Source organism: Medicago sativa, chromosome 1 (genome assembly GCF_051527215.1).
Source record: "Medicago sativa cultivar Bolivia chromosome 1, Bolivia_mono, whole genome shotgun sequence".
NCBI classification, from domain to species: Eukaryota; Viridiplantae; Streptophyta; class Magnoliopsida; order Fabales; family Fabaceae; genus Medicago; species Medicago sativa.
The window spans coordinates 58,365,345-58,390,575 of record NC_140749.1 but is presented as its reverse complement, the minus strand read 5'-3'; the positions used below and the strand labels follow the sequence as shown (position 1 = coordinate 58,390,575).

At 31.1% G+C, this 25,231-nt stretch overlaps 2 protein-coding genes across 2 annotated transcripts; both read right to left on the bottom strand.

Annotated features, from left to right (window-relative positions):
• Positions 1-15,357: 15,357 nt before the first annotated feature.
• On the bottom strand, positions 15,358-19,201 carry LOC146955787 (tyrosine-protein phosphatase RLPH2-like). Its single transcript, XM_085723793.1, has 4 exons — positions 18,663-19,201; positions 16,465-16,532; positions 16,184-16,363; positions 15,358-16,047 (listed from the first exon to the last, which is right to left on the bottom strand). The coding sequence occupies exons 1-4, from the start codon at positions 19,177-19,179 to the stop codon at positions 15,877-15,879; spliced, it is 936 nt and encodes a 311-aa protein (XP_085579919.1). The 5' UTR covers positions 19,180-19,201; the 3' UTR covers positions 15,358-15,876.
• An 896-nt stretch (positions 19,202-20,097) lies between these two features.
• Positions 20,098-23,740, bottom strand: LOC146955786 (tyrosine-protein phosphatase RLPH2-like). Its single transcript, XM_085723799.1, has 4 exons — positions 23,115-23,740; positions 20,904-20,971; positions 20,623-20,802; positions 20,098-20,528 (listed from the first exon to the last, which is right to left on the bottom strand). Exons 1-4 carry the CDS (start codon positions 23,629-23,631, stop codon positions 20,358-20,360), a joined length of 936 nt encoding a protein of 311 aa, XP_085579925.1. The 5' UTR covers positions 23,632-23,740; the 3' UTR covers positions 20,098-20,357.
• Between the last annotated feature and the right edge of the window lie 1,491 nt (positions 23,741-25,231).

Here is a 25,231-nt window from a genome sequence, read left to right as displayed (position 1 = left end):
GTATGAACATGGTCAAAGAGGGTTGTTTCTCTCCATCTTACCCTCAACTTTTTGAGATGTGATACCAACGTAGTATAGGAGTAGCACTCGGAAAAACTATAGCAACAACATTCATCATTGCATTCTCCCAATCAATCACAATTATATTGAGGAAATTTATAATCAAGAGATTTCAATAAATCATGACAAATATGTAAAATACAAGTGAAATTATCCTCCATTTCAGACTCCATAAAAATACAACTAATTATTTTAGCTCAATAAAAGACACTCACAAACTCAAACAATAATAAGCGGTATCTATTGGTTTTATATGTTGAATCCATAAATAGCACAAAAGGATAATATTAAACTGTTTGGTAGAATTTGGATGAGCCCAAAATATATCCCTAACGATTTCAAAATTACCAACTATTTTAAAACTATACACTTGATTATCCTTAAACAGATGTCATAAGATGTTTCATTTTTTATGCTTGAACCCCTTTGAGACTTATAATATTTGTGATGTGAAACATAAATATACTTGATAGTACTCCATTGTTTTCTCTTTTCTTGAAATGTCATAAGAATATTTTTTTGGAGGATCATGTTTTTTATCATCTGACCAATGAGCTCCACCATCTTTTTCTTTTCAATGTAATCTTTTATGTTATAAAATGAAATATCAACATTGTTGTCTTTTTTAAATAAAAAAAAAAATCAAAATCAATAAAATTCATTAAAAACCTAAAAAAAAATCATCACAAAACTCATAACTTCATTAGAAAAAATCGCATAATTTCATCATTGCTTCATCTTCATCATTTTCTCTCATGAATCAACCTAACACTCCAACAACATAAAAGGATTTTCATCTTTTTTCCACCGTTTCTTCTTTGATTTTTCTTTTGTTTAGGCGTCGAGTTGCAACTTGGTTATGGTTGTTTTTTTGTTTTTTGTTTCGGTTATGACTGATTTTGTTTATGAGTGGGAAATAAAATGATTAAGGTTATGTAGAAAAATAGATTCGTGGGCTTTTGAGATTATGATTTTTTTCCCCGATGAAATATGAATTTCTAAGTTTGCACAATATGAAGATCTGAATTTGTTTATGAATTTGATGAGTTTTATGACCATCACATAAAAATCTTTCTACTGTTATTTAATTGTACCTTAAATCATCTATGATTTTTCTTTTTGGTATATAATCAAAGATTCTTTTATAAAATAAAGATAATTCATCGCAATAGAGAGCAAAAGGACGAAGATACGTGACATTTACACGGTTCAACACAGCGGAGAAACGGATCTTGACCCTCTCCTTATTTAACTCCTATACTATATGTTTATAATGCATTAATGCTTTCTTATCTTTTTCCACTAGCTTCTGCAATGCCTGCATTCTAAAAAACATACTGACTTTGAGACCCTACTGCAGATCCTCAATGCTCCACTATCTTCCTTGCCCCTTTTTCATTTACTATGTTACTACTGTTAGGTCCTTTTCCATTTCCACTTAACTCACCTCTCACTTTAATATTTTTTGTTCAAATTTATGCTTATTAGTTGGTTTTGTTTTATTTTATTGTAGTTGATATATAAATATACTGATAACAGTGTATCCTATTTCTATACCTACATATTGCACCATTTGAAAAACATGTATAGAATGGGAATGTCTAGACTAGGGAAGAGTGATCCATGACCCACTTGATTTAACAGTTTCAGAATTTTTGTTGGCCCCTAAATTTCTCCCACTTTAATTTTATTAATGCCATGTGTATTTCAAATTTCAAACTTGCTATTGTAGTATTGTGTGGCCAAAATTGAAAATGAGGCGAGTTGAACTAAATTTGGGAGGAAAAAAATATTTCCAATTGTCTACGATGGGAGACTTATCTAGGATGAGAGAGTTTGATAGGTCTCCCATCCTAGACTGACCCCAACTTAAAACTTAACTAAGATTTGCATAAACTTTGTTTTCAAATATCACAAATCAAATGAATCAAAAGGGGTACAACTTGTGTACCATAGTGGTTTTAATGTTATATAACATTGGCAAATAAGGGTGTGCCACGTGGCAATCCAACTGTTGATATGAATTATGGAGTTGAGTCAAAATAAAACTCACCCCATCATCAGATTTTCTAAGATTTTTTTACAACAGATTTTTTCAGTTTCTTTCATTATAGCAGATTAATAACAACAATTCTCTGCAGATTTTTTTACTGTAGCAAATTTTTTCACTGACTAATAACAACAATTTCATTATAACAATTTTTTCATTAGTTTGTCACAATTAAAAAAATCCAAATCAACCTCCTTCTCAAGAGATAAGTAAAAAAATATTTGTTGTTGTTATTAGTCTACTGATCTCTACAATAACAACCTTCAATGAATTCCATAATTCATTCCAAATCAAATTCATCAAATTTGAAAAGAAAAAAAAAAGATTGTGAAGGCAAGAGGAAGAATTGACGGCGGCCTATGACATAACCGTGGTCAACGGTGGAGAGGAGGACGGCGGCGGAGAGAGGTGGAGAGAAGTTGATGGTGGATGGTGAGTTCGAGTATGCTCCATTTAGGCTAAGCTCCATTTACTCTATTTAGGGTTTGGATGCAAGACATGTGGCAAAAAAATATCTAACGGTTGAGATTTTAAATTAAAAAACAATAAAATGTTGTTGTGATATGAGAGAAGAAGGGAACATGATTTTGTTTGTTATTATTATGTATTTTTATTAAACAAATATTTTTTTTTAATTTAAAATCTCAACCGTTAGATATTTTTTTGCCACATGTCTTGCATCCAAACCCTAAATGGAGTAAATGGAGCTTAGCCTAAATGGAGCATACCCGAACTCGTGGATGGTGGGTTCAGAAGTGAGGTCGGCAGGGAGAAGAGGAACATATTTTTTTCTTTGTTGTCTCTCTCACGTGTTGTTTGATTCTAACTTTATTTGATTTTTTTTATTTTTAAAAAGGGTGTGCCACGTGGCACACCCTTATTTGTCAATGTTATATAACATTAAAACCACTATGGTACACAAGTGGTACCCGAATCAAAAGATAAAAAATTGAAAGGGTAATATGTGTTCTTTCAACATTAAATTCAAATTTTATTTTTAATTTTTTTTTAACTATGGGCAGTATAAATTGCACCCGGAGAAAATTCAAGGTAGTTCCCGACAATTTAGAGGTCCAGTTGTAATTTTGACAATTTTAGTTAAAATTAATTAAAAAAAAATCAACACCACTTATAATGATAAATAATTAAGTCGTAGTTATATATATGAGCATTGGTTACACTTTTACCTACACACAAATATGCACTTATCTAAAAAAAAAAATTAGTGATAGATTTTGTCGAATATATGAAAGTAATCAATTATTTTGGTTCAATTTTACATTCTTTCCCCGTGAAATTCCAAAAAATAAAAAGGTTCAATTTTACATTCTTTCCCCGTGAAATTCCAAAAAATACAAATCGACAAAAAAAACTTATTGTTTTGATTTGGTTTGATCAGATTATATTTTTAAAATAAAATAAAATTTATGTTAAAACATCTAAAATAAATTAACTTTTATTCAAACACCGTAGACTTTTTATGCTATTAAAATGAGTATATAAGCTACACGAAAAATAATAATACACAATTATAAAAAAAAAAACACATAAATGCGACCTATTTTTTTAAAATAAAACTACAGATATAAAATGAAAAAAAAAAAAAAATAGTTTGGTTCATATCTCATATGACTGGGTATGAATAACGTGAAACTGATATCCAAATCAATGGAGATCAGGTTTAATTGGTTTGATTTAAACCCGAACAAGAGAAAATCTAAACCAATCTAATTGATCTGGTTTTGAATTTTAGATTAATCGAGTTATTGATTTGGTTCTTACTCTTAACTCCTCCCATAGCTATCCAAAATATAAAAGGTACCACCTTAAAGAAAGAAAAAAAAAATCTGACTAAGAAATCTCACATATAAAAGAGAATAAGCACATTTACCTGAGAATAATCCAAAATCACATGTTAATTGTTCTGTTCATACCACCAACAATGCAAAGTCATATAGAAATAAAAAATGCAGATTAAATCGCCGTTTGCCTATTCTTGTAAGTTGGTAAATAAAATCTAAATAAGTTACCTACACTGCCATGGGACAAGGTGACCATTCGATTTAGTTTTTTTACCATTTTTAGTATAACATAATTGTGATTCTAAGCAGATAATTGCTTTGACATTTTGCTTAAATTATGTCTTCAAGTGTGTATAGACATAAACATTCTTCTTTATCTTGGAACAAGTTCACACGAGGAGTAATTTAGAAAATGCAATTATATTTTTTATTACTTTGATAAAATTAAACGACGTTGATTATTTTTCTTAAGGGGTGTGAAGTTAATTCTTCTACATATAAGAAGAGAGAAAAATATGATTGTCATCAAAGTTGTCATTAAATAAATGTACAAATATCATTGCTCTATAATAAATAATGTATGTGCACCAATTACTTTAATTTATAACCAATTAGGCCTCTACAAATTGAGGGTGTTTTTTGCAATTTCTAGTGATCCCAACTACATTGGTACCACTAACCAAGAAAACAAAAATAGCGATATAATAAGGTAGATTCATAAGAACCAAACTATTGAAGGAAGGGATGAATTGCATATTCATAAGAATTTCCACATTGGCTACACAGAGAAAAAATAGTGCAACCTTTGTGATGAAAAATGTCATTAGCAAGTAGTAACACCGTACAATGATGTATCACGCAGCAAAGCAGAAAAGACATACAAGTAGATCAAATATCTTTAAAGGTGAAATCGATATTATTATGGATATTACAAAATTTAGTATGAATTAAAATAGAGAAATGATATTTTGACAACCACTTTTTGACAATTTTTGGACAACTTTCTCTCTCATACTCACATGATGTTGTTATCCTCTCTCTTCCTTTTTCTCTCTCCATTGTTTTTGACCAATAAGAAGTGAGAAAAACAAGGTTGTCAACAAAGTTGTCATCAAATGAATGTCAAAATATCATTACTCATTAAAATAACTTATTTGCATTGATAAAATAAAGATTCCGTTTACCATTTTATTCATGAAAAACTACAACTTTATTATTTAAGGGAATGAAAAACTAAAACTTTAACAAGTCGTTATAGGATATATCACATCAAAAAATTATTGGAAGGAAAAAAACCCATTAAAATAAATTATATGCATAATGATTGAATATGGTACGTGTATGACCGATAAATTAAATTAAGGGTCATGTTAACTTGTGCCCTAAGGGCACATGTTAAGAAACTAAAAAAAAAACAACTTTGCATTGAAAAACATGATATTTTAACTTTTTAGAAATTGACTACACGACTTTTGAGACATATATTTCTATAAAAAAGCTCCTTAACATTTACCTTAAATTAAATATATCAGTGCATATTGATTCCATGTTAAACGAGACGTCATTTATCTATAAAAATAAAATAGTAGGTCCATCCAATGGTTCAATTGATAGATAAACAAATAATTAATTAGTGGTGTCGATGAGAGAACAAAAGAGATAGTCTTAGGTGGTCACATGACCAAAAAATTTGATTTGGTCACTAGACACCAAAGCATTGCCAATTTCTTTCTTCTTCTTTTTTTAGTTTTTTTTCTCTCTCATTGTTGTGGGGTGTCATTCATTGATTGGATGTGACCAAATTCATATTCTTGGTCCAAGACCACCCAAGAATTTTCCGAGAACAAAGAGAGCAGGTCAAATGGAGTACATGCAAATTTAAAAGAGACGCAATTGTGATTTAGAAATTAACTTGAAAGCTAGGAATTAACATGATATTAGACCTTCAATATTCATCATGGATTTGATTTTAGAATATGGCATCCATAAAAAAAAGGTAACATGTAGAAATGATGTTTGATAATCACTCTGAACTTAATTCAATCGGTAGAGATTATAATATGTAGGGATCAGAGTTCGAACTTCGAACACTCTATTTATTAACTTTTAAGATGTGAATTTCTAGACAGACAAAAATAAAGACGTCTTATATTGGTTTTTTCTTTTCTAACTCAATTTGATATTTGTTTTTTTCTAAAGGAAAAAAAGGTATGATTATAGCATTTCATTGATAATAAGTAAGTTTATACAATGAGGTATATGATAATAAATTTTGGGACCAACAGATAATGCGGCAACCCCTACAAGGATGTGAGCTACCTCATTTGTTTGTTGTCAGTTAAACTCGGCCTTAGAGTTTGAGAAATGTGTGGTAAAAAGACTCTGCCATGTTGAAATCACTTGCCCGAATTCGGTAATGTAAACCCGGCGATGAGGAAGACATTTGATGTAATCTTTAAATCCAAGGTAAAATCGACGTTGTCAAATTGCATATCACTTAGCCATTGTAAGGCGTGGAATAAGCATGGAGCTTCCCATACAACAAAACACATAGGAGAGAGATACAGTTTTAGCTAGCATAAAGGTACCTTCGTCGTCACACACACACACACACACACTTAGACTCACATACACAAGCTTGTCTAGACGATCAAGCTTAAGCCTATCTTGGCTGCCAAGCTATTGCTAAATATAGAAGATATTTGGCAAATATAAAAGATATTGTTATGTTCTAATTTACATATTTTAATAGACCCCGTAGTCAAAACTGGAGGTTGTCGAATGTTGAGACTAAGTCGAAAATCATCAAAAAGTTGTTGCGGGAGGCCCTTAGTAAAGATATCAGCTATTTAATATTATGAAGGGACATGTAACACACAAACCACCATGAGTAACTTTCTCATGCACGAAGTGTATATCTATCTCAATGTGCTTAGTGCATTAATTGATGTTGAACGAGATTGTCGAAGATATACATGACACTTACGTTATCACAATAATCTAGTGTGTCTTTCGAAACAGGGCAATGTAGGTCCAACAGAAGATTCCTAAGCCAACGTGACTCATACACTATATTAGCGACTCCACGATATTCGATTTCAACACTGAAACGAGACAATATAGGTTGTCGTTTTGCAGACCAATGAAGTTATCTCTGATATATACACAATACCCAGATGTGTACATTCTAGTGTCAGGACGTCCACCACAGTCTACATCAGTATAGGTGATGAGCTTATCACTGGAGGAAATATATAGATGTAAGCTAAAGTCTAGAGTGCCATGAATGTACCGAATGATGCGCTTCAAGGTAGATATATGTTGTGTTTTCGGATCATGCATAAACAAACACACTTGCTACACAAACATAAGTGATATCAGTTCTTGTAAAAGTCAAGTATTGCAGTACTCCAACAAGACTACGATACCCAATCGGATCATTATATGAATTTCCAAAAGAACCACTTAGTTTGGCTTGTGTGTCCATCAATGTAGCATAAGGTTTGCAAGACGACATACCTGTGTGCTTAACATTTTCCTGTGCATATTTCTTTTGTGATAAAAAAAGACCTCATATGTGTCTGGTAAGAGAAATACCAAGAAAATAACTAAGATGACCTAAATCTGTCTTAGCAGATTCGGAGTCGAGGTTAATCACGATGGATTAACGAATATTCTAATAAGATAATTGAATATATATTAATACTTAAAATTGTATATATTATTTTTTTACTACGACATGTACTTAAAAACGAATGAAATATCTTACAAGCATTTGACTCTTTCATTTTTTAACCACAAAGCCTAGAGGACACACATGTATAATAAATGCACCGTCATTTGGTGTACCCCACATAATACAGCCACGCACACGTGACCGATTGTTTCTCCTACTTGTTCCTCTAATAACACTGACGTGGTACATCCTCGTGATTACATTGGATTCCCTTCTCCTTCTCAGGTGCAATGCATGCGTACACAGTCTTCACCAAACCTTTCTGTACGTTGACCCCTAATTTATAGAATTTATGTTTGCAATTGTTTGCTAGTAGTAGTATTGCACCATTTTCCTTTTCGGTTGTGAAAATTTGGGGCACAAGAAAACGAAAACAAAGATGTATTTATGAAAATTGACATATGTTTTATATGCATATTTTGTGATGTTTAACTTTAGACGGGTGGGAGTAATTGCAAAAGGATAATCTGACACTTAGGTCAGCAATTGTTTTAGTGTATAGATAGATATGATGGAAACATGTATGTGTGAACTTAATCGATGTTTCTTTATTTGTGGGATTGAGGATCAGGACTTCTACTATGAGACAAATAACTCTAAAATCCGCGTCAAGCAAAATAATCAAACATGAGAAAATATGTTTTTGACAATCAAAACACTAGAGACTTTTAATCTTCTACAAAGAGCTCATAGGGTCATGCATATTAATGTTGTTTCTTCTAGATCTATGAATGTTGTTTTAAAAAAGATTTGGTTTTGTCATACAAAAATGATGAGCGACGCAACTTGCGTCTGTTTACCTTTCATGTAAATAATTTCAAAATGTTCATCAACCTATTTCATCTAGACCAATAAATTGTCTTTTAGTATGAAATTGAAACTAACAAATTAATTTAAGATAAAAATAATAAAAATTTTCTTTTAGTATGAAATTGAAACTAACAAATTAATTTAAGATAAAAATAATAAAATATACAAGCAAGAATAAAATATAAAACTAAGATGGACATTAACGTACCATTTTTTTTAAAGGATTAATGTACCATTTTTTTTAGCAGTGCATGATCGTACTAGTTAAAAATAGCAATATGTAAATTTTGAATCTACTAGACTACCTTAGATTTGTCCTACTCAAGGCAATTTTCTACGCACCAAAATGCACCACGAGTCACTAGGCATGGTGAAGGTTTTGTAGTTTTTGTAGATGTTGCTGCTGCTGCTGCCCCATTCCCAATTAATTACTTGTATTTTTCTTTAAGGTTCTGGTCAAAGAACGAATACGACATCTTGTATATAATAAATATTAACATAGGTCACTCCTATAGGAGACATGAAAATCTTTCTTTAAGGTATTATGGAGACAAAACGCATACAAAACCACACCTTCTATAATAGGAGCATCCAGTAATATTTGGAAAACGACACCAAGCATCAATATCTTTTTTCACTACCAAACATTCAAATTAGAGGTTCTCTTGATGTAGCCGATTTTTCTGTGGACATTTATTTCTTTGCAAATACCTTAAGATTTAGAAACGGGGTATGTAGATTAGATTCCCCATATATTATGTGCAATTAAATTGGATTTTTTGATTTTTTTTTTCATTGATTAATTAGTGGTAACAAGTATGGATACGGTATTCCTTCAAAAAAAAAAGTATGGATACGGTATAAGATACACCATACAACCAAAAAAGCAATTTGTTTGATACAATAAAAAACTCTTTTTTGCAATAGGTTTAAATCAAATATTATTTTTAGTGTTATAAGTTGTCTTGATATAGAAATTATATTGAACAGATACATGCAGTTTTAATAAAAAATAAGAGTAAGGTAATCCACCCAATATAATCATATTTTAAAATAAAGGAAATGCTAAAAAGAAAATTAATATAAAAATGTTGTATCGGAAAAATAATATATGAACTTTTTAAAAGTCCAAAAATTATTGTTATCAACAAAAAGTTTCTATTTTTTTATTTTCTCAACTAGTGTCCCGAGACATCAGTTTAGTATGACGAGAAAAAAAATATATAAATGAATTTCATAAATACATATATAAATGATTTTATATTATATATCATTTTAAAATATAATTATCGTGTGATGGATTAGCTTACTCTTATATTTGACCAAAATTGCATGTGATCGTTCACATAATTTGTATATAAAAACAAGTTGTATAACACTATTCTTGACGCATGCAACTTTTTTAAAATATAATATTTCTTCCTAAGCTTTAAATAAATGCACTATATGGAACGTGTTAGTTAGGGTTACTGATATGTATGGAACCAATATTTTAAATAAATGCATACACCCTCCGGTCACTATTATAAGCAAAATTTTACTTTTTAGGTTCATTCAATAAATGATGTATGTGGTCTATTTAATGGACCACATACATCATTTATTGAATGAACCTAAAAAGTAGATTTTTACTTATAATAGTGACCGGAGGGTGTATCAATTAAGCATGTTCCACCATACTGAATTGAAATTGAAATTAACATGTTCTCTTGGCTTCATGCTGTGATTATACCTCTTCGTTTTTCTGTGCAAAGATGAATGAATTGAATGTATAATTATGTGATGTGGTCTAGAATCCAATGTTCAACTTTGAGAAACGAATCATTGAAGTAAATGTCGTGGAGGCTTCTACATTGATCCTAATTACTCGACAAGATCCATGGCAACTGACAATAAATCAACTCAAATTGATATTGTTGTTTGTATTCAAAATAAAAATTTGTACCTTGGACGGTAATTCCTTATTTGTACGTTGCGTGATTTTCCAATTTGCAGCAAGTTAGGGCCATGTAAATATATCCTTGGTGAAAAAATGTGGGTTAAAATAAACTTTTCATCATTTATTTAAAATTTCTTTTTCTTTTTTATATTTAAAAAAACATATTATTCTTGTTAACAGTAAGAAATTAGAGAGAAGAAGAGAGAACAAAACAACAAAGATAGCTATGGTTTCATTAAAATGACATAACTTGTCAAAAATTTACGAGAAATTAAAGTATAGAATAAAACAGAAAACCTGAATAAAAATGTATTTTATCTTTGCAATATTATACTCTATATATCAAAGAAAATATCTTTGCAATATTATACAAATTCGTCTATTTATTTAATGTAATGAAAAAAATCGTCTATTTACTCATCTACCCTAAATAACCGTGTCCTTAACGTGAGCTAAGTTAGTTCTTAGGTTTAAGGCTTAATTACACTTTTGGCCCCCTAAGTATCCAAAAGTTGCGATTCAGGTCCCCTAAAAAAAATAACTCTTTTCAGGCCCCTTAAGTTCACTTTTGGTTGCAATTTTGGCCCCCTAGCCCAATTTTGACCCAGTCAACAGACACATCAGCGCCACGTGTGTAAAATTTTTTATTTTATTTTTTTAATTAATAAAAAATAAAAAAAAATATTTTTGTAATTAAAAAAATGTTTTTTTTATTACAGAAATAAAAATGTTTTTTTTAATTACAAAAAAAATTGAAAAAAAATCTGAAAATTAATAAAAAAATTGAAAAAAAATATTATAAAATTCTGGAAAATTGAAAAATAAATAAAAAAATTTTAAAAAAATAAAAAAATTCTGGAAAATTGAAAAATTAATAAAAAAATGATTAAAAAAATAAAATAATCTAAAAAATTCTGAAAAAATAAAATAATCTGGAAAAAATTCTGAAAAAATAAAATTTTGAAATTTTCTGAAAAAAATAATAATTCTGGAAAAATGAAATTTTGAAATTTTAATGAAAAATAAAAATTCTGGAAAATATTTAAAAAAAATTCGAAATTTTCGAAAAAATTAAAAAGATTAATCATTTTTAAAAAAATGAAATTTTCGAAATTTTCATTAGTATTTCTCGAAATTTCGAAATTTTCATTAGTATATATGTCGAGCTTAGGTTTTTTCAGTGTATTTTTCGAAACTTCTAAATTTTCATTAGTATTTTTTCCGGGAAATTTTCATTATGTGTATTTCGGTTTACAAAAAATTATGTGTATTCTGATTTATAAATACAGAAAAATTCCCGGAAAAAATACTAATGAAAATTTCGAAAATTTTTAAATATTTTCCGTATTTTCCAGAATTTTCAATTTTTTCAATTTTCCAGGATTCCGTTTTCAAATTTTCCAGATATTTTCGAAATTTTTAAATTTTTTTCAATTTTTAAATTTTTTTAATGCTAATGAATTTTCAATTTTTTAATCATTTTTTATTTTTATTAATTTTTCCTGAATTTTTAAATTTTTCCGTATTTTTTCAATTATTTTTCATTTTTATTAATTTTTCAATTTTTCAGAATTTTTTAATATTTTTTTCCAATTTTTTATTAATTTTTTAATTTTTTAGAATTTTTAAAAAAAAAATCAATTTTTTTATTCATTTTTCATTTTTCCAGAATTTTTATTTATTTTTTAATTACAAAATTAAAAAAAATATTAAAAAATTCAAATATGCGTCCACGTCAGCGTTGACTGGGTCAAAATTGGGCTAGGGGGCCAAAATTGCAACCAAAAGTGAACTTAAGGGGCCTGAAAAGAGTTATTTTTTTTAGGGGGCCTGAATCGCAACTTTTGGATACTTAGGGGGCCAAAAGTGTAATTAAGCCTAGGTTTAATGCACTAAGAATACTCTTTTGTATATTTTTTTTAATAGGGTTATCCTAATATATACCCTAAGAGTTAGGGCACATTTATTTTTGACAACAGTTAGGGCACATGTTAAAAATTCCATAAAACAATAAGTATTTACTGAGAAAATAAAGTAATTTTTAAATTTAAAAAAATAAATTGACACAACTTTCAATATATAATTTTTATCTTTGTTGTACTAACATGTGTCATAGTGGTACATCTTAACATTTCCTTTTGGGTAGTGTTAACTTGTGCCCTTAGGGCACATGTTAAGAAACCTAAAAGAAGAAACTTCCTATAAAATTTTGTGCATTTAAATGATTAAAAAGTTAAATATTAAATGCAATGCACACATTCCAATAAGTTTTTTCTATATTTGAATCATTAACTTGTGCCTTGAGGGCACAAGTTAACATTTCCCTTTTTTATATTAGATTTTTAATTCATCCTTATAAAATTGACTTGTAAGGTGATGAATGTCACTCTTTATATATTGGGTTTTGCTAGAAGACACCTTTTGTGAAGGTGTCTTTTAGCAAGTTACTCTATGAGCATTTGCGAAAAGACACCAACTTACTTTTATGAAGGTGTCTTTTAGCAAAGTTATAACTAAAAAGTGAAAATCACACCTTGAGGTGTGACTTGCTAAAAGACACCACCAAAGGGTGGCTTGTAGCAAAACCCTTATATATTCTAGTCAAGTCCAATCTTTAATCTATTTGGGAGTTGGTTTTTCCAACACACCCCTTTACACGTTCATCGTTATGGGGCTTTGTGTGTGTATATAAATGACACATGCCTTGAATCGATAAATTTTGATACTGTATTGAACTTTGGGTTGAGCCTAACTTGACGATACAAAATTGAGTAAGGTCATGAATGCTTTGTTTTATAAACTCTACTCATATCTTATCTTTAATCTATGTGCAACTTTTTTTTTCTTCCTAAAATATTAAACTTTGCGCTGAACCTAACCTAGCCCTACAAAATCTAGTTGTAATGTTAGGGAGGTCTTTTTTTTTTTTATAAACTCTAGTTAGATTTTATCTTTAATCGATATTAGACTTGGTTTTTTCAATATAACCCCCTCACGTCCAACACAATTTGACTTGGTCTCTAATACCATATTATATTTGTATATTGAGTTTAAATCATCCTTACAAAATCGACTTGTAAGATGAAGGGTGTCACCTTTTATAAACTCTAGTCAAACCTTATCTTTAACCTATGCGAGACTTTATTTTTCCAATATTAGCCGTGAACTATCTTGTTAGATAGACATCATTGTGATTTTCGCTAAAAATGGATGAATTCGGATTGAGAAGGGAATTTTACTACTCTTATTTCAAAAACAAGAAAACAAGAAAGATAGGCATGATATTAACTACTCCCTTCGTCCCAAAATAATTTACTTTTTTGCAAAGAAAATTTGTCCCAAAATAACTGACCTTTTCAATTTTCAATACAACATTAATTACTTTTTTCAATCGTACCCTCTAATTAATATCATTTTCGACACTTCCAATACACCATATTTTACTTTGTATTTATCATAATGATAAATACATTAATACCTAATAAGGATACTTTAGTAAAAATATTATTCTCTCTTTCATTAATACAATTTTCTTTATACGCATAAAACGATCAAGTAGGTTGGTTAATTTGGAACAGAGAAAATATAACACTTCATTTCATCATATCTATTAAAACCCAAACTACGAAAAATTGTGCATAATTGCATGAATTGAAGTTATAAATGAGTTTAACAAATCAAGTCCAAACTTTACTGAGTCTTAGCAAACCAAATCTAAGTTGATAATTGTTGTTCTCACTTTTAAATTTGCTAAATAACTTACCCGGCAGCACAGGGCCGGCCCAACAAATTAAGAGGTCTAAAGCAAAAAATTTAATGTGGCCTTAAATATTTGTTTTAACAGAATATTTATATAAAATAAATTTTGTGGAGACCAAAATTTGAATTCATGACCAGGAGTAATTGATGCATTTTTGATAATCAGTTAAAATGTCTGTAATTTATCTGTCATATAATATACTTATAACCAAATTAATTTTTTAGAGGCTTTTTTTTCACCTAAAATTTTGAGGCCTTAAGCCCTTGCTTGGCCCTTAGGCCGGCCCTGCGGCGGCAGTTAACTGCCGAAATTCTGTTCTGCGGCAGTTAACTGTCGAAGTTGTATTTTTTTAGTGTAAATCCGGCAGCAGTTAACTACCGATGAGGTAAATGTGTAATTTTCTGGTGTTTCATAGCAAAGACTGAAGTGGGAACAACAAACTTCATCCAAGTTTTTAATTGAACTCGTTTAAATAAATGAATCAAGCCCAAACGATATTTTGTTGGAATGTTTCTTTTTCTACCCTATAAGCTTTTCACGCGCCCTATACAGTTCGGATTTTAGAATTTGAACTGCATAAAACTCCCATAAAACCTCCAAAACCACGTTGAAATATTTCGTATTTTAGAATCCGAATGGGACGCGCAAAAAGCTCATAGTGTGGAAAATGTAATGTTTTTTTTTTTTTCCAACTAAACTCAAGTTTTAAGTGTTCGGCTCAATTCGACTATTTTAACCCCTAATTAGAGGTATTTACAAAATATGGGGGATTTCGAAGTAGTAAGGACAAGGTTTTTTTTCCTTTTCAAAAGAAAGCGTTCTTTGTCCTCAGCCAACTTTGAAGTGTGCATGGGCTTACTATTGAGGTGGACCAAATTAAGGTTGTGTCATATTAGAATTGCTTTCTAAGCGGTTAGATAGCTCCCAGGCATCTCGAAATTACCCATTTATCCTCCCTAACAGTTAAGTATTGTTCCATTCTCTGCGATAGTTAACTATCATTTCAGATACGGCAGTTAAAAAAAAAATATATAAATAAATCATTTTTGCATGCATGTTTCTTATGTAAATTGATATTTTCCTGTCATTGTGCACTCTACACCACCAAGGAAATGGCTGTTTCCATAGCAAACGAAATAAAATTTCTTTCTTCCAAGCATTCAATAAACCTCCCCTTTGTTAAACTCAATGAAAAAGATATAAATATAAAATTTCCTCATTAATTAATCATACAAAAGTTTGACATCAGAAGAAATAGACACAATGTTAAGTACAGCCGAACAATGTTGGTCTAGTATGTAGCTGAGTCTAATATAAATAACAGAGTCTAACATAAATAACCTAATAAATAGTTCAACTCATTTCAAAAGTAAGGGAATCAAATTCATGCCTGATTTCTTATATGTATAAACTTCTGAGATCTAAAGCTTAATAACTTGAATTTGATATCTAAACCTTTTATTGATCTTTAAATTATCACCCTCTACTATTTAGTCCCTGACCTTTACAATATAATGGGTAACCTCTAAAATTTCAGACCATCATGTTAGTCCCTAAATTTTCAAGTCTCCCCTAGTTTTGAAGCAACTGAGGGACTAATTTGATGGATTAATAATAGCTTAAGAACTGCTTACTATTTTTGTATAGTTCGAGGACCAAATAGGAGAGTAATAATTTAATTGAGGGTATACTCCGAGGAAAACTATCACAACTATGAATCTATTTTGTCAATACATCAGTATCTTTAATAATCTCCATGGAAGGAAGAACAATTGCAGCTACTGGTTTATCAGGGTATCCACCGCCTTCGTCAATTATCAACCTTAAGCCTTCAACATGAAGCTTTGCATGGTGACCACTAACAATGATGGTTGGACTTGTACTTAGTTCCTAGAAGAAAACAATTAGCCAATTTATTTGAATTTGAAGAAGCTATCAAATCAAACATGAAAGAAGAAATTAACAATGCGCAGTTCATGGCATGCAAATATACTGCAGTAATATGAAATAAGAAGCAAGCAATCACCTCTGGAATATCCCATACATTCTTTCTACCACTTAAAGCCTGGATCTTTGGTATCCGAGTATCTCGGGCTTTCAAAATTTTCATCTGCGCGTTCACATCAATACCTTTCTCCAAACCAGCGTGAACAGCTATCAACTTGCAGCACTTGACTCCATCATCAGTGTTTATAAAGACATCATCCTGGTAAAACATGATCCAAAGAGCTATCAGAAGTTGTTCATTTAATTCACATCAGTTTGATATGACTATTGAAAGAAAGAGGCAAAGAAAGTAAACACTACCTCTTCATGGACCCAAACCAAATTCGCGAGAAATTTCTTATGCTCATCAGGAACTGCCTTAACCAAATCTGCATGCAATGAATTACTCCTTAAGTACAGGATCAAACAAAAACAATTTTCGTTGCACTACCAAACTTAGAGAGTAGCATTTATTTACAGCAGCGAAAACCCGTATACCTTGCGGTTGGGTGAATGGCTTAATTAAGTACTTTAATAGGAATCTTATCGATATAAGCTGAAAGCAGTTCGTATACTGATATACATATCCTAAGGTATTTTATAAGCTCTCTCAAAACACTTACACAAATACTTAGGCCGTGAGATAAATTTAAATAAGTCGTACATAAGCACTTCCAAACGCACCTATAATTCAACTATAACATTCACAAATAACTTAATGTTACATACACATACCATTACCAACATAGCCCGCAAAAGCTGTAGAACAAATAAAAACAACTTTCACCAGCACCTCAACATTTTCTGCTCTTCTCTTTGAAACCCTCTATATGAAACGCTCATTTCTACTAGAGAACTTCAACTTATCACAAACAGCATGATAAAGTCTATTCATGATTCACAATATGATCTTAAAACTAAAAATGTGCATACATGCATAGTAAAATTTGATGATAAGATAACCATAGGGGCTATACCATGAACTTGAGCCTTGTGTAACTCTTCACAAAAACAAAAACAAAACCCAAACACCAAGGAATAAAATTAAGTACTATAATTTATAAATATGCAAATTAACCAGTTACTTTATTACGAATTTAAAAATAGCCAAACTGATTATATGAATTAAGATAGTAAACCATTTAAATTCGCAATCTCTCTTAATAGTCTAGTACTCTAGTTAGCGTTTTCCTTGCTTATTGTCTACTTCATCTAATCTACCTTGGACCTTGTTTTCCTAACAGGTATTCTCGGTATCATGTGATTTGCCAAATTGAGGAATGCAGGCTAAAGTACATGCTATAACTTATAACAGTTGGCTTTTAAAATCCACAATGACTTGAGGACATTTAATGATAAAAAATTGAATCAAATGTCCCTTCTTCTTGTGCAGCATTGGTATATGACTAAAACAGAAAATTCAACCTATTCAGTAAGTCAATTGCTAGTGTGAAAAAAGTGCTTGAGATATCATTAGCTTTAAGTATCGCCATTACTGGTTAGACAATAAAACGATCAGTATTGATTCAACAAAAACAAGAGAAAATTGATATAAATTGAATTCTGAGTGCTAATATTTGTTTCTCTTATTTCTTTACAATTGTGTCATCATCTCAACTGTGAGGACTAGTACTACTAACGGAAAGTTGCATCAATATCTTTTGAGTTTCAAACTTTTCTCAAGAATTGATCCATGCAGTACTATCAGACATTTTCTACCCACTATTTTTAGTTCCACTTTTGAAAGATCTGAAATTGATTCTAGAGATGTACAATTGCTTTTAACATGTTTGGTTGCTCTTGAGCAAAATTAACTTTGTCTTCAAAATTGATTTTAACTTGAAGCAAAAAATTAAAGCTTTTGATTCTAAAATTAATTTTTACTGTCAAATCTATTCTTCAACTCACTTTACCTTCAAAATAACTTTTAGCCATAATCAATTTTACAGAATCACTTTTACATTTGGTTCTTCTTTGACAAGCATTGATTTTGACTGAAATGATTTTGTAAAATTGATTACAGCTAAAAGTGAGATACAGGTAAAATGACATATGTTTGGATACATTCATATAAAAGTGAGTTGAATCATAAATTTGTGTGTTATAACTTATAATCGATTTTAGAATCAAAAGCTACAAATAGTAATGAAGATTTTCAAGTGTATCCAAAAATAATTTTAAGTGTCAAAAGCTAAAATTGATTTCTCAAAAAAATACCAAGCAAACTTTTATAAAAAGTTATAATTGCTTTTGACCTATGAAACACAGACACTCTTCGGATAAGGCGTGTCCCGGTGTTGGACAAGTATCGTGTCTGACACCAACACGACGACACCAATTACATTGAATTATAACTATGTGATTTTCTCAAATTATTAACGATGTCAGCGTGTCAATGTATGTGTCGTGTCCGGTGTCATGTAAGTGATTCATAGCTTTTGACACTTGAAAAGCATACATCTAAAAATGAAACCAAACAATCTATTCAGAATCAATTTTTGAGAATCTATGATACATACCAGCAGAACCATGAGGAACTCCATAAGACTGAAAAGTGGGTCCAGCATCATAAATAGAACCCTGATACTCAGTCCCTTTAGCAACATTAAATTTCGCTTTTATTTTCCCACTCCACCTCCTCCCTTGTAAATGCATCTCTTCATACCCATCATCCTTAAACCATCCTTCTCTCTCCTCACTCTCCTCATACTCCTTCCACCCCTCACTAAACTCCGACCCATCACACGGCGGTGGAAGGAGGCGGAGGAAAGCGGCGAAAGCGAAATCATGGTTACCGGCGAGGAAAACGTGTCGTTGATTCGGGTAACGGGTGGGTAAGGAGATGAGAAAATCGAGCACTTCGCGAGTTTGTGGACCTCTGTCGCAGTAATCGCCGAGGAAGATGATTGTGGCGGTTGAGAAGATTGATGGGGGGATTTTGTGTGAGAGATTTGACCAGAGGTTTTGGAGTTTGGTTATGTAGCCGTGGATGTCGCCGATGCAGATTATGGTTCTGGGTTGTGTGGGTTCTGTCATTGTTTTTGTTTTGTTTTGGTTTTTGGTTTGGTTATGTGAGGTGGAGTTTTAATTTGCTACCTCACAATTTCAGTCCAAAAGGACATAATTATTTTGTTCCCATATTATTTTTTTTATCACGTGGTCCGGCTAGAAATTAACTTTTATAATGTGAATAAATAGAATGTTTAAAGTTCGAACTTCGGTTCTTATGCATTATCTCTACCAATTATGTTAGAGGAATATTAATTTGTTCCCATGTAAAAATATGTTAAAATGTCGCTGATTAATTGTATTTTATTGTCTTGACGTGCACATTCAGATGAAAAAAATGTTTTTTTTATATAAAATATGTACATTCAAAATTGAATTTGTGGGTGAGAGCAGCTCAATATTTTACATGGTTTGGATTAGTTGATCATTGGATGTGCTATGAGGAAAGTTTTTTTTTTTTTTTAAGAAGGTAAATAGACCATTTAAATTAGCTTAGGGAGAAATCAAACCAAAAACATTAAGGTGAACTTAAGATCCAAGATCCTTAGCTAACATCACCAGACCAACCAAATGGGTTGCTACGAGGAAAGTTAGTTCCAAGCATACTTTTAGAAGGAAAAACTGTTTTTTTTTTTCCCTCTAGAAGTATAATTCCAACAAGAGTACATAAATTTATCTTGCTATCCGAGAGCATATTTCTGGGGTGGGAATAAAAGCTCACTAAACATATTTGCTTTTTTTGAAGGAAAACATATTTGCTTTTTGAATTGCGACCTTTAAAATAGCATCCAAATTTTCATTTTTTTTAAAGAAAAAATAGCATCTAAATTTTACATATTAGCAGATACCTTTCAGAAATTAAATTATAATTTATACCGAGTCATCACAAATGGTTTTTAAATTTGAGTATTTGACATGATAAGCTAACTAAATTGCACGTGAATCTCATGATTAGAGACTAAATTGCATATGAAAATTATAAAGTAATTATGGATTTAATGTGCTTGGATCTTTAAGCGATCGTGGTAGAGTTGACATGATGAACTGCGAACTTAACGTGTCACGAGTTTTTAGTGACGTTAATTGCATTGATGTAGATCTATATGAAGGGAACTTCTACGGTATTTAACATATAATCTCATAGTCTCTTAAGAGTAGAAATTTTGACTACTTTTGTGCCAGCAAAACTATCACAAAATATGAATCTATTTTGCTAATACATCTGTATCACGAATAATCTTCATTGAAGGAAGAATAATTGCAGCTATTGGTTTATCTTTGTGTCCACCACCTTCATCAATTATCAACCTTAAGCCTTCAACATGGAGTTTTGCATGGTGACCACTAACAATGATGGCTGAACTTGCACTTAGTTCCTACAATAAAACAATTAGCCATTCTATTCGAATTTGAAGAAGCTACAAAATCAAATATGTTGCAGTAATATGAAAATAAGAAGCAAGCTATCACCTCTGGAATATCCCATACATTCTTTCTACCACTTAAAGCTTGGATCTTTGGTATCCGAGTATCTCGGGCTTTCAAAATTTTCATCTGCTCGTTCACATCGACACCTTTCTCCAAACCAGCGTGAACAGCTATCAACTTGCAGCACTTGACTCCATCATCAGTGTTTATAAAGACATCATCCTGGTAAAACATGATCCAAAGAGCTATCAGAAGTTGTTCATTTAATTCACATCAGTTTGATATGACTATTGAAAGAAAGAGGCAAAGAAAGTAAACACTACCTCTTCATGGACCCAAACCAAGTTCGCGAGAAATTTCTTATGCTCATCAGGAACTGCCTTAACCAAATCTGCATGCAATGAATTGCTCTTTAGAGAGTACTAATTTATCTATTGCGGCAAAAATCCATATGCATTGTATTTGGGTTAATGGGTTAATTACACATTTATATGAGTTGTTTCTATAATCAAAAGATAGAATATGTTTAAACTGCTTTCGTGATGTTGTAAACTGTTTTCGTAAGTTATCATAGGAAGCTTCTTGAAATCAATTCAAAACATGTACATTGTGCATATATCTTAAGATATATGAACTCTCAAACATTTACGCAAATTCATACATCATAAGATAAATTTAAATAAGCAGTAAATAAGAACTTCTAAATGCATCTATAATTCAACTATGCCATTCACACATAATTTAAAGCTGCATACACATACCATTGCCAACACAGGTAGAAGCTGCATAACAAATAAAGAAAATACAATGATAATATACGTGATCACAATTGAAACTATAATTTCAAAACTAAAAATGTCCAGTACATAGTGAAATTAGATGACAGATAACCATAGGGGCTATACCGTGAACTTGAGTCTTTGCACAATTCTATTAGAAGTGCCTAACACCTTTTGTCTGGTTATTTAGATTTTAGATACAATTGGAGCAACATTTGAAAGATTAAGATGCCAGAACAAATTCAATCCTTTGTTTGGCTTCTTATGCATGAGATATTGCAGATAAATCAACTGAAGAGTAAAATAAATCTTGGCGATCCTTATTGCCCTCATTGCAAAACCGTGAATGAATCAAGCATCCATGTTTTGAGAGATTGCCCTCAGGAAAAGGGTGTGTGATCGCAGCTTGTTCACCCTAACCCTCACAATGATTTTTTGTATGCAGGTTACTTAGAAATGAAGATGCGGTCTTGATATGTGGATTTTTTAAAGAACCTTTGCTCTTGTAGTCCTTTTGTGGCTGAGTTGAGGGGAGTTTTGGAAGGTTTGACCTTAGCTCGAACTCACGGATACATGGAAGTAGACTAGGTTGATTCTAGGGATATCAATTTGCACCTGTATATGCCGCGATCCGCGCGATGATGGGCACACAGGAGAAAGTCTCCCAGAGGATATTTCGGGGATAAGAATCATAACCCTTAAGTTCTTGAGCAGTTTTTGAATAGAGTATTCTCTTTTATGAAGGAGAAACCCTTGAGGAGAGATTTTCTTCTATTCTATCATATTTCTTAATAAAACTGTTATTTCTTTGGAATCAAATTCTACCGGTGCAGCTTTGGCAAGACTAAAAAAGAAAAGTTAGCTTATTCCATAAGACAATTATGTAGGTATAAAAGCGTCTCATATGGTCTAAATAGGCATATGCTTGAAAATCAAACTCAGCAACCTATATTGTCAAGCATTCATTCATTCATTCACTATAGATCATATAAGAATGTGATAGCTCTCCATTAGAAGCCATTTTCACTAAAGTAAGGAAGATTGAGTGTTTTATTTGGTTAGTGGTCCTAATATTGAGATTGTAGTGGTCAAAAGTTACTTGACCAGACTTTTGTGAAGTTTGGATTATATATACAATGAGAAGCAATCTTGGTTAGGGAAGATATCTATATGGTCACAATAATTTCGATGCATTATTTGGATTTTGGACACACTCACCTACATACATATCATTTAATAAAATACACATTATTTAATTTCTTTCTCTTTCTATCTTTATTTATATATATGAGTGCGTCTAAATATTGTACCTAAATCGTTGTGACGATCCAAAATTTTCTCCATGCTTTGAGAGGAAAGAATTCCTTCATTTCCCCATTAAAACTCTCTTTTGTAATTACATATATTCAAAAGAAAAACAAATCAAAACAACATAAATTTATACATATATCCACCCAAGCATAATGATTTAACTAAAATTAGTTCATTGAGATTTAATTTTACTAAACACAAACTAGTCCGTGTTTGGTTTTTTTAAGACTAGTGCATTTTTTTTAAGACTAGTGTGTGTTTTATATCATGGTAGAAATATATTAGAATCACAATAAGTTGATTTTGTAAAAACTACAAAATACAACTTTTAAAAAGCAATGGAACTCCCTCAAAATAAAAAACAACGTAATTCCTATAATTCTGATAAACTCACTATGATATCAAACATATACTTAAGACGGCTATATGTCCGGGGATACTTACCGGCGGAACCATGAGAAACTCCGTAGGACTGAAAAGTGGGACCAGCATCATTTACAGAACCTTGATACACACGACCCTTAGCAACATTAAATTTAGTCTTTATACTTCCACTCCACCTTCTGCCTTGCACGTGCATCTTCTCATATCCATCACCAGTAAACCACCCTTCTCTCTCCTCGCAATGCTTAAACTCCTTCCAACCTTCAGAAAATTCTGACCCGTCGTATGGTTGCGGGAGGAGGTGGAGGAAGGCGGCGAAGGCGAAGTCATGGTTTCCAGCTAGGAAAACATGTTTTTGATTCGGGTAACGGGTTGGTAATGCTATAAGAAAATCAATTACTTGGCGGGTGTGAGGTCCTCTGTCACAGTAATCACCTAAGAAGATGATAGTGGCTGTTTTGAATTGTGATGGTTCGACGGTGTTTTCGAGATTTGACCATAGGTTTTTGAGCTTGTCAATGAAACCGTGGATGTCACCGATGCAGCATACGATCCTTGCTTCATGGGATTCTGACATTGTTGTTGTTGGTTCGTTCTTGTATGCTTTGGTTTGGTTTTGTGAGGCTTACTTGTTTTTAAAGGAATTGATTATTTGATTGTGGACCTTTTAGGGATTTATAAATTGATCGTGGGATGGTGACAAATGACACGGATTAAAGAAAGACCAAGTAAGCATATGGTCATTGATATATTATAAGATGATAAACCGAAAGAAATCTATGATATTTTATTAAAAGATACTGTAATCAACAACTATACATGGTCAATGATATATTTTAAGTTTAAGGGTCCGTTTAGGGGACCGGAGGGATTTTAACCCCTGGAAGGGAAGGAGAGATATTTTAGATATTTTATTTAATTAAAAATGTGTTTGGTTTGCAAGGGAAAGGGAGGGGAGAGATTTTAAAATTATTTTATTGTTTTAACCTTAAACTTAATTAAATAAGTATAATAAAGTAACGAAACAATAACAATGTAATTGATAACAATACGAAGTAAACAATGAAATAATGGATTAGCAATAAGGTTGTTACAAATAGTAATAAAAGTTATTACAAGAAAAACTTGTTACAAGGATAATATAACGTAATAATAATAATAATAAAAGTTGTTACAAAATAATATAACCAATGACATAATAATAATAATAATAATAATAATAATAATAAAAGTTGTTTTTTTAAGGAAATAATAATAATAAAAGTTGTTTCAAGGATAATATAACATGTAATAATAAAAAATGTTGTTATAAGGTTTGTATACCGGTTTAGTTTTTAAGTTTTTTTTTTTTTTTTTTTTTAAATTGATCTTTTAACTCTTTCAAGTGAGTATCCAATATTTATTATTCATAAGTTTGTCAAGATATTTTATGAAAAATCAGGTTATGAAGATACAATATTCGTTTGTAACAACTAGTGAATTCACATAAAACCTTATTTAAACCCACTTGGGTTGGCCTGGTGGTATTGGCTTGGGTCTTGGGAGTGTGCTCGTCCGCAAGGTCTCAGGTTCGATTCTCTCCGGTGCCAATTTGGGTGGGCTATTTAGCTTCGTCAAAAAAAAACATAAAACCTTATTTATTTGCGTAAGTTATTTTTCATAAGCACAAAAATATCTCAATCCAAACATGCCCTAAGTCGTACAAAATTTTCTCTATTATTTGAAATTTCAAATGAGTATCCGTTAAATTAAGTCATACAAAGTTTTTTTTTTTAGGAAAGTACATATTCACAATTCACAAAAGTTGTAATACATGTCGATCACAAATTTAGGGAGGGAAATATTTATGGGATAGAACTGTCATTAAGCATTAAAAGAAAACTAGATTTTTGACCCGTGCCCCGCTCGGGTTTATTGTAAAGAAATTGACATACGAATAATAAAATGCAATATATAATTGGTAACGGTGAAACAAATAACACGTGATAATCTATAGTAGACAAAATAAAACACTTCATAAAATGTATGAAAATTTGAAATTTCAAATGAGTATCCGTTAAATTAAGTCATACAAAGTTTTTTTTTTTAGGAAAGTACATATTCACAATTCACAAAAGTTGTAATACATGTCGATCACAAATTTAGGGAGGGAAATATTTATGGGATAGAACTGTCAT

Bases quoted from the DNA above. Each gene is read 5' to 3' on its own strand.
- LOC146955787 (XM_085723793.1), bottom strand. From the start codon at position 19,179: ATGACAGAACCCACACAACCCAGAACCATAATCTGCATCGGCGACATC. The intron at 16,364-16,464 runs GTAGTGTTTACT...ATGTTTTACCAG, and splicing joins TGGTTTGGGTCCATGAAGAG to GATGATGTCTTTATAAACAC. The intron at 16,048-16,183 runs GTGATTGCTTGC...GTTTTCTTCTAG, and splicing joins ATGTATGGGATATTCCAGAG to GAACTAAGTACAAGTCCAAC.
- LOC146955786 (XM_085723799.1), bottom strand. From the start codon at position 23,631: ATGTCAGAATCCCATGAAGCAAGGATCGTATGCTGCATCGGTGACATC. The intron at 20,972-23,114 runs GTAAGTATCCCC...CATTGCATGCAG, and splicing joins AGTTTCTCATGGTTCCGCCG to ATTTGGTTAAGGCAGTTCCT. The intron at 20,803-20,903 runs GTAGTGTTTACT...ATGTTTTACCAG, and splicing joins TGGTTTGGGTCCATGAAGAG to GATGATGTCTTTATAAACAC.